We start from the raw sequence: 14,658 nt of genomic DNA, 5'->3' as shown, positions 1-14,658 counted from the left end.
TATATATATATATATATATATATATATATATATACATTATATTTACTAATAATTTTTCTAAAATATAAAATTTATTTTTTTATAATTATTTTATCTTTGTAATATTAATTAAATAAATAAAAATATGTACCACTTTATCCTTATTATTTGTGATTTTATGGTAAGGATATCAGAAATGTAAATGGCTCTTCCACCGTTTACATTTGATGTCAAATATCATCTATATATACACTGATTATAAGAGGCACGGTCTCCACTTTTAAATCATTTTGATGTTCAATAATCAATTATTTATCAAAAATTCTATATACAATGATTACTAGAACATTAAATTATTCCCACTGTTTCTAGACCATTGACTGTTAATATTCAACTTTTTATCTTATTCAGATGGTTTCTCTAATAATATAGTTCTTTGTTTGTAGGAAATCAGGCCTTTAAAGCCAAGTATATCGATTCACAAACTTAACTCATTATGAATGCTTTGCTTTAGAGTCTATTAGAGACTTTCAACTAGAGCAAAAGAAAGCAACATTTTTTGGATAACAAAAATAATGTAATTTTGGGTATCAAAAAATTATTAGAAAGTTTGTTCTTACATAATTAAAGATTAACGAGTGTTTGTTTTATGGAAAAAAGAAAGGAATGTAAATTGTGAGGATTATAGATTATTTAAATATGCATCTTAAATGTATGAAAACATCTTTCTCAGTTGACATGTCTGTTATCCTTATTTTTTTTGCATTGATGACTCGGTATTATTGAAATTTCTACTTTTAATTCTATATTCCAAATAACTACACTAAATTTTGAAAAAACGAAAATCTTAATACAAGCATAATCTGATGATGGTATGTAAGAACTCGGTGCCTATGTCACCAAGGTGGCAATGAATGCTGTGTAACGACGCTATTGTGGTTTCCATTAATATTCAATCTCGGTGGAACTCTCTTTGGGAAAAATGATGAAGAAACTTCATGACAGTTCTCATTTAAGAGCAGTTGGAGATCCTACTCTTTTTAAAAAAAAAATGATAAATTAATATATAAAATGATGTGCAATCTTTATTTGACAAATCAAATTTTTGAGTTTGAGTTAGACATATAAACCACGCTGACTAACAAAACTAATATTCACCTGTTTCTTGAATTCACCTTAGATTGTTTGTACGAAGGCTCTTTGTGTTGTTTTTTCATTTTTATCATTGTTCCGTAACTATGTTTAGAACTTTATCATTTCACGCACCTGATGCTCTGTGTTCTGGACTGGTATGAACGTATTGGACAGAGATTGATCTATGCATGCAATCATGCTGTTTTGTACTCAGACTTGTCTCCAGGCCCCTCCTCCCCTTACACGTAATGGAAGCGCTTTGTTGAAACAGTGTAGACCCCAGTGACATTGCATACAATGAAGATATTTCTAAATCAATTAATAATAACAATCACATGTAAACCTCGGTCGCACTCACACTAAACTCCAACCACAAGTGTTGAGGTTGGTTTGGATAAATTTAAATTGAGCAGTTATTTTAACAATTTTTATGAGTAGTAATACTTTTATTGGAATTTTGTGACTCAAACCGCATTTGGTTGAAAGAATCAAAACTGTTAAATAAAAATATATTCATATTCTATTTTTTAGGAGGATTTTAGGCATTATTTAAATTAATTAGTTTAGCATATATTTTTTAAAAGTTAGTTACAAATTATGTAGTATAAATATTTATGTTTATGCTCAATAAAAGATATCAGTTTCCCTTTTATTCTTTTGCCTCTTATACGTTAAAACCAACAACTTTAATGTTTTACATAACAAAAAATTAAGAGATTAGTGTGTTATGATTTAGATATTAATGATCATTATAGTACAGTGTTTTTGTAATGATTATGGTTTGGAGATGAAAAGTCAAATGTTTGTCCTATAAGTTATAATGTGTAGTTGACATGGAATAGACATACGAAATAAATCGGTTTATGCATAAAAGAGTGTATTTACTAACAATTTGATATCAGAGCTATAGGTTAGTTGAGTGTTTGAGAAAAAGTTAGAGTTAGAAAGGTAGAATAAGATAATCAATTGCCAATAGTGTGTTCCTACCCTATAATAATTGGAGTTTGTAGATGATGGCCTCTTTGGTTCCCAAGACGTGTGGGATGTAGTTGAACAAGATTTAAAAAAATATGAAGAATAGACAGTTATCCAGGTTCTTTCGTTGAGAAAAACATGAGTAAAGGACAAAACAACCATGTATGTATTGTATCGAGCTGTTGATGAGTCCAACTTTGAAAAGATAACAAATGTTACACATCTTCAAAAGAAGCGTTAAAGATATTGGAGAAGACAGGATGATTGAGTAAAGCAAGTCCGACCTTAAACTATTATAGGTGAGTTTGAGATCTTGAGGGTGAAGGAGACAAGGCATAGTTGAGTACATACTCGAGTTGAGACTATGACAAATCAGCTCGACTGAAATGGAGAGTCGTTGAGAATATAGTTCGTGACGTGACATGACCCTATCATGATGAAGGGTTGAAACGGGCTATGCATGTTGGTGAGGTGTTTCAACAAACTCATCTTAGAAAGGGATCTAACCAATTTGTTGGTTAGAGGTATCGGAAGACACATGTAAGCAAACTTCAAACTTGTACTATTTTGTTCCTTTTGAACTTACTCATTTTATTGACACTTTACATATTATTTAACAAGAAGAATTTTCAACTAAACTCTTACAGGTCGTATCCAAGAAAGCATTATGTCTTGCTGATACATCAGAAGCAAATACTGATGACAATGACATCATTATGATAGAATGTTGGGTGAACATCGTTAGTGAAAAAAAAGGATGACTATATGGGGTATGATAATTTGTTGCCAATTACACTACTAGAAGAGGTATATTAAAGCACCAACATTTACATTCGGCAGTGGTGATTAGGCTTATGATGATCTGAGACAACAATACAAACTCATGACCAAGCTTATAATGATCTGAGACAAGAATTTGAGAATCTCCAAAATTTGGTCATGAGATTCTATCCTCTAGAATCACAACCTATGCTACAAAAACCTTAGTCCATTCCAACACCATCCCAACAACGACACTTTCCAGTCTAGTCTACACACAACCACCTTCATAGCAACAACAAGATGAAGAAAAACAAAATAATTTTGATGACTATGCTGATTATTAGGATTTTTTTATGTACGTTTACTCCAATACTTCTATGTTTGTATTAATGACATTATAATTATATTTTTAATGATAATGATTTGATTGTCACTGCATTGTATGAATTTTTTGAATTGTATACGTTGTCTAGATTTGATTGTCACTACATTTAACTATGTCCAAGTTCATTGTGGTTAGGTAAGAAGTGTTATCCATTGTACTAGAACCTGTTAACACCTTTACAGATGAACTTACTGACGAATTATTATGTGGGTAATTATTGCGTTGGGTAACATCATTACTAACGAATAACAATTGTCAGTGATTATTGGCAAATATGATTTGTTGGTAATTATCAATGACCATTATTCGTCGATAATTACCATTAGTCATTATCCGTTCATAATTATTTCTAACAAACTCAATATTTACATATTTCTGCCCATTAGAAATTCATTGAAAAACTAACTTTATCGACAAAGTTTTTTCGTTATTGACGAATACCTTCTATCGGTAAATCCAGTGTTTTTAATAAAGTTTGAAAACTTTTCGCAAATAGTGGTAGATGTGGAGCGTTAGACTGTCTGTAGACAGTGTTTGAACACTTGAGTATTTTTTAAATCGTTTAGAAACATAGGACAAAAATGACAGAGATAAAAGCATTTTTTATACTGGTTCCCTCAACCTGAGATACGTCCAGTTGTCCTTTAAGTACTCTTAAAGAGTTCCACTAACTTTAACAAGTTACAAATGAGTTTCACCACTCCTTGTTTACAATATCCCAATTAGCTATTTACCGTTTAACTCATCTGGAGTTAAACAAACCAAGTGTTTTGAATAACTCCTTTTTATCCAAAAAACAAATAAATATTTTAAAATAAGTACAAATGAATAACACTGTTAGACAACATATGATCAAAATAATATAGATTTGAAAGACTTGATATAAAGAAGTATTCTCAAATCTAGACGGTGCACAAACAAAGAGAGAGAGCAACGACATACGAGTATGTGCAATGGATTGTTCTACTTCTCTTCTTCATGCAGTCTTCAATTTGTAGAGAACTTTGAGAAAGATCTGTTACACTAAAGCATTGACTTTTGATAGAATTAATGTAGTCTTTGGTACATTGTTAGAAGTTACTGTTGTAAAAGGCTGACAGAATCACGAACAAATTTTCCTGAGGCGTGTAGAGTCACTGTCCTTAAGGACTTATCCGCGGTGTGCGCAAGTCCCCCAGGATACAACAGGAACTTCTCAGAATATTTCTGAGGATCTCAGAACTAGCAAGGAACTCTTAAAAGAGTATAAGAACAACCCAGAATATTTTAGAAGAGAGAAAAGAGCTAGAGAATAAAACTCAGAAAAGAGAAGAATGATTTTTTGGTGTGTCTTGGAATGGAGGAGGAGCTCCCTATTTATAGGGGGAGGAAAGGAAACAAGACATTAAAAGAAATTAAAAAACATAAATGATTTAATTTAAAATAATTTGAATGTTGAAAAATAACGTTGCAATGCATTTAACATTGTGATAAAACTTTCCGTTGCCAATTAATTGAAATATAAACGTTGCAAACCGTTTTNACTTTTGCAATAATAATAAAATATTATAACAGTTACTATGTTTATGCAAAAAAAAATTGTGTTGTTGTACAAATGGCTAGACAAAAAGTAGCAAGGAAACATTTTAAGAATGTCTTTGTATCTCATAACGTCTTTCTGAATCAGCACAAACTTTTGAATAAAGCATTTTTTCCTTGATAGGAACTACACAAGCAAAGAGATACTACAAAACATACAAAAAAATTATTCATACATCGGATATAAACATAAGATTGTTGATTATAGCGTTTATGATAGGTCTAAAATAATCTATTTACTATAACATTTTGGATAATCCGTTTATAGCATTTAGGATAATGTTTAATCATATAATTAATGAATTATCCTAGAGAATCATTTTGATAAATATTTATTTTATAGACAATTTTGTTAAATTTCAAAATTAAATGTTCCTAAAACGAAACTTTTTCTTAATATTTTCATAGTTAGTTCTCATGTATTTTTGATCCATGCTTTCTATTTTCATTTAGTATATTCCTATATTAAAATCAGTGGTAACAAATACTACTGGTGGGTTGATATTGAAACCAATGGCTGGAATATATTAAAATCAGTTCAATAATATACTAAAATCCGTCAATAAATTCAAAATATGTGATTTTCTTGTAAGAGAAAAAAACGAAGGGTAACATACAAAATAAACATTCAACAACTATATACTTAAAAGCGATTTGGGACCATTTTTTTTTTGTTTGATATGGGTTTCATCAAAGATCAAAGATCAAGTGTTTTGTGAGAACTTTTTAAGGTATAAGGTTAACTTGTAAAAAAAAAAAAAACTAAAAAGTTCACAGTCTAATCACTTGTCCATTTTTTATTCAGTAAGTGGAGAAACATGTGTAAGATATGTTTATTATGTGTAAAATCATAAAAGGTGTGAGAGACTCGTTAAAGATTGGTGAACTTAATTACTACTTTTGTCTGCGCAACGTGAATATCGGTATGATTAAAAAATGTAGAGTGACAAATTTTGTAGTTTATTAAAAAATATACGGAAATAATAGAACACGTGTTTTAGGTAAATTTCTTGTAAGCTGATATGATTATTTAATTAATAAATCTCTTCTTTTTTGGTTATGGACAAATGTCTTATATCATGTAACAACTTGTACATACAATGAAAAGTTAAGAGATGTGTATGTTTTCTTAGATAACGTCATGAAAAATAATTGAGCGCCAAGACAGAAAAACTCGTTGTGTTAGAATTCAGATAGGTATTTGAATAAGTCAAAATATTAAATCAATAAATTTATTAATGTGAAATAAATCAATATATATACATACTTTTTTAAATCAATAATATACTTAAAAAGAATTTTATCATACTTATTTTGATAACATGTGTTGTGGTAGTAGTTACAATTTTAAGGGTTAAATATGTTTTTAGTCCCTATGCTTTGAGCGATTTTGGTTTTAGTTCATCTTTCAAACTAAGGTACAATTTAGTCCTTCAACTTTAGAAAACTCTGGTTTTAATCCTTTTTACCAAAATTTTTTAACTTTATTTGTTGTTTCAAATGCGTTTCTCATTTAACATTGAAGCAAAAATGTGTCAAACAGTATAAACAATCCAAATGTTATAATGAAACGTGCTTGAAACAACAAATAAAGTTAAAAAAATTTGGTAAAAAGAACTAAAACCAGAGTCTTCTAAAGTTGAAGGACTAAATTGTACCTTAATTTAAAAGAGGGACTAAAATCAAAATCGCCCTAAAGTATAAGAAGTAAAAACATATTTAATCCTATTTTTAATTCTACTACTCACAATCTCATACGTTCACAAATCGTTGAATTTTGCTCTATCTTGTCTTTTCTATTAATTGAACCATAGCATTGCCATCATCATTTTGAGTTATCATTATATATAATTTTTCTTAGTTCTTCAATTACTTCTAGTTGGTACACGAATTTAATTTTATTATAATTTTTGTATTAAACTAAATACTTAAGATGAAATTCTGGAAGATTAGGATGTTCAAAGAATGTGGGCTGGATATCTGGGCCTTAAGAGTCAAGAGAACAGTCGAGAAGCCTACAAATTAAAAAATAAAAAATAAAAAAATAAAAAATTCATAACAAGTGGACTAAATCATATTATTATTTTTAATTGACCTAACTTGATGAAGTTAGATAATTGAATTTTTATTTTGCCTAACCAAATCAAATCAAATGATTGAATTTTTAATTTAGCTATCCTAATCAAATCAGATGATTGAATTTTTAATTTAGCTAACCTAATCAAATTAGATAATTTAGATTGTTAACTATAATTTTTGACCTAAACGTCACTCCAGTTTAATCTAGAAGTTTGTTCAAATAATAGATAATACAGATTGCACAATACATTAAAAGTAGCATTAATAATAAACTTAAGATCTTTTCACACAAAATATTAATATATTTTGTATTCAAATTACAAATATAATTGTAAAAAACTAAAAGATTTTGCAGATTTATATTTCATTCACATCTCCATCTTATTATTTCTCCACAAAACTTTCACATCCTTTCATACAAACACTAGTTCAACAAAAATTAAAAAGCTAAACAAAAAAATGATTAGAAAAATTAAAACCTCTGACTTATACTCCAATCATAGAAACTTAGGTACATATAAATCCCTTCCTGCACCTTTGATGCTGTCTGGTCTCACTCTCCAACCATCTAGAATCTTCTGTAACTCCTTAGGCTTACAAGGGACTGCAAGAGTTCCTTGTTGCTTGAAACCATACTCTTCTCCAGCTTGATCTAACAGTCCCAAGAATGCAGGATTAGTCAAGTAATCCAACTCAACCACAAACCTTTTGATTTCTCCATCTTTGATTGCAATAACTGCAAAATACCCTTTGCTAACATCTTCTGGCACAGCCCCTGTGTTTTCCAATTGGTTTTCATTGATGTAGTTCAGTGCAGGTTTTCCAGGCACAATCTGCGAGACACCCTTTTGAATCTTTCCAACGAAAGACCTAATCATCGTGAAATCTAAGATTGGGTGATGATTTCTGATCGTGATTTTCAACTTGAAAGGTGTGAACTTTGAAGTTGGGGTGCGTGTGAGAAGAGATTGGGTATTTATATTGAGATCATGAGGAAACCCACACGAAGTTTCTTGTGAGGAACCATACTTGCTAGTGCGTCTTGACAAACATTGCATTCATTAATAATTAATGCATTATTTGACAGGTCATTGGTCAAAATCTTTAATTTTAAAATCGAAATCCTCGTAGGGAGGAAAACTTGCCGAGTTTCATGACTTGTATGTATCATTATGCAATCCTCTGTTTTCTTGGAGAGTACGGTGTTTTCTTCGGGTAGATGCTGACGTTGAAATAGGAGACATTTTTCAAACATAGGTTTGGGTTAATAATTGATCAGAAAATTAAGGGGAGTTGAAAGGATATATAAATTTATTTTTGTAAAATTTTGTGATAACAATCATCTTATAAATTTTTTATATAAACTCGTTCATAATTTCGGTATTTTCTTTTAAAAAAGTCTTACATAATCTACATCATACTTTCCCTTCAATTTAACTATTATATATTTAATACTTTTCTATTTTATCTTTACATTTATTAAGCGTGCTGTAACTTAAAACCCGTGTTTTATAAAAACTAAAAGCTTAACTTTTACTTAAAGTAAAACGGACTTTAAAATATTTAAGGGAGAAACTATATTTTATTCTATAAATTATTTTAAAAGTTTTTTGGATGAATAATAATATTACAAGGCGGTGCAAACTAAAGTTTATGAGTTCATCAGCAATACGTTTATTACATTTACGAAGAGTAACGGAGTTACCTTAGCATCTTTGAAAAAGTGAAAGAGAAAGACAAAGACCATAAGATATTAATTTGGGTAATGATATTTTGGCACTTAGAATTTGACAAATTTCTGACACCGGTTCCGTGTCAAATTTTGGATGATCCACGTGTGTAAAGAAAAAAATTAGAGAAAGACGTGGATTAAATTCTAAGAGGCTTTGAATATGAGATTTAAATTTCATATTTGAAATTGGGGATTGGAAAAATTGGCAACTAAAATCCTAGATAGAGAAGTTCTCGTTCCAACGACAAAGCTCGTCCTCATTTCCACCGTGATGCGCCGTTCAACGGTCGTCGGAGGACCTTTTTCCGCTATGCCACCGATTGGAAAGTGGTCAGCCCTCGAAAACGCCGATTGGAAACCAATCGCGCCTTTTCCCACCATTTAACGGAAGCACCCCGCCCTTTGCCGATCAACGGACCACGTTCCGGCACAGGTCCACTGTTTCAAACTGCTCAAGCCGTTACTCTTCGTAAACTAGTAATTATGGTAATAGACTCTTTTCGCCGAGAGATCGGGTTTAGAGTAAATTAGAAAGTTGCATGAACATTGATAAGTTGAATATAATAGGAATAATAGATATAGGAGGGTGGATCAGAATGAAACCGTAAACCCCAACAACTCCATTCATTCATATCTTTATCTATCAATGGATTCAGTTTTTGCATTTACATATTTAATCTAGTTTTTGCATTACAACATCAAATGATTATTCTTTCAAGTCATATGTGATTAATTCACATGAACGTTTAGGCCACAGAGTCCCTTGGGAAACGATATTTGGACTTACTGTCTATTATTACTTGATACGATCTGGTATACTTGCTAGGGTCTTAACATTCAACTGAAGCATGAGCAGAAAACTGTGTACACAAGACACCAAAGATTCCTTCCTCGAAATCACCCTTACGTAGATTGAAAAAAGTGTTTAATGGAAGTCCTAAGATGAAACTGTTTGCTCTGCACCAGGTGTATAAGTGCTGGATTCATCACCATGTTGGTTGTTTGATCCGTAATCATGACTATGCTGCTAAAATGGAAAGGGCCAACCGTATCTGATTGGTCTGCAAGAGTGTGTCTTGGAGGATTTCTTTCAGCCATCTCCTCTATTCTTCTATCTGGTGAAGGTGAGAGTAATTTGTCAGGTGAAGGAAACAAATCCCTAGATGGGCATTTGACTCTCCTTCTCCCTCTTGTTTCGCTTAAGCCTTCAAGAAGACGTTGCGTATTTTTCTTGCTCCTAGTATGTCTCGTCTCCTGTTGCATGCACAAGAAACACAAACCCTAATAGCACTTTTTTAAATTTTATAAAAGATAAAAATAAAATAAAAAGATAGAAAGATATATACAATTAAGTCAAACTTAATCAGTTTACACTACTAGATAAGTTAAACCACGAGTCCCCGGCAACGGCGCCAAAAACTTGTTAAGTCCCTGGCAAGTGTACCAGATCGTTATCAAGTAATATAAAAGGGTAAGTCCGAGTCTCGTTTTCCCAAAGGACTCTTAGGCCTTAACTTTCATGTAACCTAATCGCATAAGACTTGAGAAGAGAATAATATTGGTGGTTATATGCAAAGAACAAAAATAAATATGCAATGCAATTGATTCAATTGGTTTTGAGAAACTATGGATGAATGGTGTTGTTGGGGTTTACAATTTCATCTTATCCACTCTCATTTATCTACTCTTCTTATTTAATTCACTTATTTATCTAATTGCCATGCATACTTTCTTATTTACCCTTAACCCAATCCCTTGGTGAAAAGAGCCTATTATTAATTCCCGGCTTGCTATCCCTAGCCTCCTCTAGTAACCAATAATGCAATGTGATATGAAGCAATTACAATTGACCGTTCTACCCCTATCCGTAGGCGATATTGCAATAATCAAGGAATTTCCCACTAGTTCATGACATTACCGTACGTTCCCATATTGATAAAGACAAACATCTTTTACTGAATGAGTTAAACAATAAAAGCATTGAGCGCAGATGAGAACCCAACAATTGATAAATAAGCATATGACAAGCATATGAAATAAATTAGAATTTCAATATATGAGAGTTGCAAAAGATTACATTGTTCCCCAACAACAAAGGGTTTAGTTCACCATAATCATGGTGAAACTAGATGAAAATAATGAAAGAATGAAAGAGATAACCCTAAACTTGGTTGAGTGGAGCCTAAGCATCCAAGGAATCTCCTCCAAGGTGTGTGGAATAGCTCTGGACGTTCTCTCTGCCAAAAGAATCACTATCTAATTCGCACTGGGGCTATATATAAGCCCAAAAAGATAACAGATAGAATATAGAAAGATTTACAGAATCTAACTAAAAAAACAGACAACTGCCCAGGCGCCTAATTTGACCGCTCAGCGGTTTGCCTCTTGTTGCTCTGACTGCTCAGCGGTCAGTTTTGCCGCTGAGCGGTTTCCCTCTAATCGCTCTGACCACTCAGCGGACCATTCTGGCGCTCAACGGCTTGCTTGACCCTTCTTTTCATCATTTTTATCCTTCTTTCATGGGTCTAAGTCCACCTTACTTCACTTCCATCTTTATTTAATCTAAAAGCCATACAAAACAATGCAAATCAAGCATAATATCTCTAAAACCAACTTTTGACTCTCAAGAGACTCAACTAAGTGTTTTACTTGATTTAAAGCTCATTCTAACACACAAAGGGTGTGTTTTACTATCAAATTTAAGTATGAAAATAACAGTTTTTAGACCGTTATCAGTGGGTCACGTTATGAGTGGGTATCGTGAGATTTTCCCAACAGTGGTATCAGAGCTGATGGTTTGGTTGGGAATGCTTCCGCTGGAGGAGGAGTGAGTAAGAGAAAAAGAAAAAGAGAAAAAAGGAAGTGAGAGGGAGAGTCAAATATCGATAGAGAAAAAAAGGAAAGAGGGCCGAGTTTAGAGAGAAAAAAGAGAACAAAAAAAGGAGAGAGTCAAATACCTAGAGTGTCCGAAAAAGAGAGTAAAAGGGAAAGAAGAAAGAGAGAGTAAGAGATGACTAATCTTGCAAACAGTGTTTTGCTCCTGAGTGCGGTGAAAAAGATGCACTATGGTAATTTTTGCGGTGAAAAAGACGCAAAGTGAGGACATTCTATGAGATTGTAGAAGAGTTCACAACGAGTATAATGATCCCTATACCGAAAGTCTTCCTGGCAAAGGGTATTCAGGTAAGCGAGTTCTAGTGGTTGGAAAGGGCTACTCGTCTAACACCCCAGATTTTGGGATGTCACGGGTTTACAAAAACTTTTTAACACTTAATTCGGATACCATTGCGAGATAAAGTTTAAATAAAAACTTCCATTTATTATAACTGAATTTTGAAAACTATATAAATCAAATACAACTAAAGGCGTTCATAAAAATTCTATTACAAAGCTATTAGCATTGAAATCAAAATCCCAAAGTTCTCCCATGTATCTCGCTGCTCAACTTTGCTTTATCTATATCTGTAACAACACCTACTCCCGTACAAGTACGATCATTGTAGGTGGAAACCACAACCACAAACATGCAAAGGTTAGCTAACACAAAAAAAAATCATATAACATACATAAGTATGTAACATCAACTTATAATAAGATATACGAATAGTACATATCATCGCACTGCTACACACACTTTACATGACAACACACCAAATCATTAACACCCGCACTATCAAAATTCCAATTCACCAGCATATATAACCACAAAAGGATTTCATCAAAGTAACCAATTCACACCCAAACTCATTCGGTCATTCACTAACTCCTTCCCCAATTTAATTGAAACCATTCACTATACATTGAATCACCATCGGTTACTCATATACGACAAAAAGTCGAGTGTCACTCCCCACCACTCTCTTAAAGAGCTTTACCGGGCCAATACACTTTACCACACTATTACATAATGACATCTCCCACCACTCTTTGGAAGGCTTCACTGGCAAGTACATCACTTCCCACTACTTTCTTAGAGCTTTCCCGGGCAAGTATTTACTTTCTATCACCCTCTTGGGCTTCACCGGACAAGTACCTCCCACCACTCTATTCTCAGAGAACTTCACGGGACAAGTACCAGTGCTATTTCCACCACACTTCCAAAAGCTTCACCGGACAACTCACAACATAAATCCAATTCCACAAATAATAAATAATATTATACTCACATAACCAAACATCAAACCCGTGATAAAAATTTTCAATACAATAATAAAGTAATCATAAAAATAATAATAACTCACCCAACTATTTTATTATATTCTTTCTTCTCCATTCTCATTCACTTTTTCTATTACCTACACACCAGAAGCACTTTCACTTAAAATTTCCTAATTCCTTTTCTTTTCCTTTTATTACAGGAGCCCGCAACCTTAATATACCTAAATATAAACCTATGTTATATTAATATAATATATATAATTTACGTGACCTCCACTTTCTTTTATATATATTTATATATAAAACTACACGTAACTTCGCTTCTTATTTATATATATACATATGTATATACTAATAGTAATATTAATTTATGTAAGTCCCTCCTTCCTCTTGAAATCACGTAACCTTTCCTATACAGAGTCACACTTCTCTTTTTATTTTTTATTTTTAAACACTAAACCCCTCCGTACTTCTGCACTCACTGAATCCCATAAGTTTACAGAATCATAACCAAGCATAACAACAAAACAACAACGGTCAACTCCCTTAACAGGATTAAAAGGCTTGCTAATTAACGTTTTTATTCCTTCCTCGCGATGTGGTATGACAAAAAACTCTTCCTCTCTTACTCAATCAATCACTTTTTATCACTAACCAAAAGAGTTAGAGCTTTCTTTCAATACTCTCACGACTGTAGCGGTTATCCTCCCCTTCCCTTTTTCTTTTCTTTGTTTTTCCTAAATAACTTACTTAAATATCTCTATCAAATAACCCTTTTTATTTCCTATTATCACTTAATTTATTTATTTACTTTTATACTTAAAAACCTAGGCCCAAGCCCATACTTACCAGAATAAACTAAGGAATTCTCACTCTCTTTCAGGAAAAATAACATATAGGACTTACGTTTCTCTCTCCTCTCTTATATCTAAGGAAACCAAAAACAATAATAATAATATTAAGAAAATCTTAACCACCAAACCTTACCTTCTGTGCGTGATTCCCATCCTCCCACAACCAAAATATCTACCATTAAACCCATTATGTTTTGTTCAAACAATAATGCATAAAATGCTATAAAATCCTTAATTTTAGAGATTTTCAAAATATTAAAATAAAAACAATTACTAATGAATTTTCATATAACTCGCAAGTACTTTCATATCTACTATGACACCATAAATCAATATTTATTTTTAAGAAAATATTAAAATAAAAATTAAAGTTATTTTTATTTTATCAAGATCTTACTACTCGTGGTTATGGAGGCGCACTGGCAGCAGAGATTTTACCCACTAGTTCAAGTGCTTCAGGAAAAGTTCGGAACACTCAAGGCCGTAGATGATCCTGGGAGAAGGAAGGAAGAATTTAAGTTTATGGGGGAGTTTGTTGGGATAAACTTAAATTTTAGAGATTTATTATTTTATTAGTTTTGGATATAGTAATATTTGGTTTAATTTGATAGAGATAAAAGAGAAATGAGTAGTTATGATTTTGTGTTTATTAGGTAAAATATTATTTTACGATAGAATAAGGTGATTTTATTTTTAGGTAAGTTGATATTTTATTGTCAGTTTTTATTATTTGTAATTGGTCCAAAACCTTAAAGGTTGTCAAAGTTTAATGAAAATAACCCACAATGAATTGAAGAGTAATATTTATTTGTGTGAGTCACGTTATGAGTGTGTATTGTGAGATTTTCCCAACATAGAATACATACATCATGCAATATCTTCTACGTCTTTAAGGATCACAAACATCTATTTGCCATCATACATTCCAACATCTCCTCATACCATGCACACATACATGCAATGCAAAAAAGAGCATTTAACTTTGTCTATTATCCCTCAGATTTAAGAGAAATGAAGTCTTT

At 32.0% G+C, this 14,658-nt stretch overlaps 1 protein-coding gene across 1 annotated transcript; it reads right to left on the bottom strand.

The window, feature by feature from the left end:
- Window positions 1–7,221: 7,221 nt before the first annotated feature.
- On the bottom strand, window positions 7,222–7,912 carry LOC106771558 (auxin-responsive protein SAUR19-like). Its single transcript, XM_014657553.2, has one exon. The coding sequence runs from the start codon at window positions 7,768–7,770 to the stop codon at window positions 7,390–7,392; it is 381 nt and encodes a 126-aa protein (XP_014513039.1). The 5' UTR covers window positions 7,771–7,912; the 3' UTR covers window positions 7,222–7,389.
- Between the last annotated feature and the right edge of the window lie 6,746 nt (window positions 7,913–14,658).

This window comes from Vigna radiata, chromosome 8 (genome assembly GCF_000741045.1).
Source record: "Vigna radiata var. radiata cultivar VC1973A chromosome 8, Vradiata_ver6, whole genome shotgun sequence".
NCBI classification, from domain to species: Eukaryota; Viridiplantae; Streptophyta; class Magnoliopsida; order Fabales; family Fabaceae; genus Vigna; species Vigna radiata.
The sequence above is the reverse complement of the archived record's forward strand: the minus strand, read 5'-3'. Positions and strand labels throughout refer to the sequence as shown.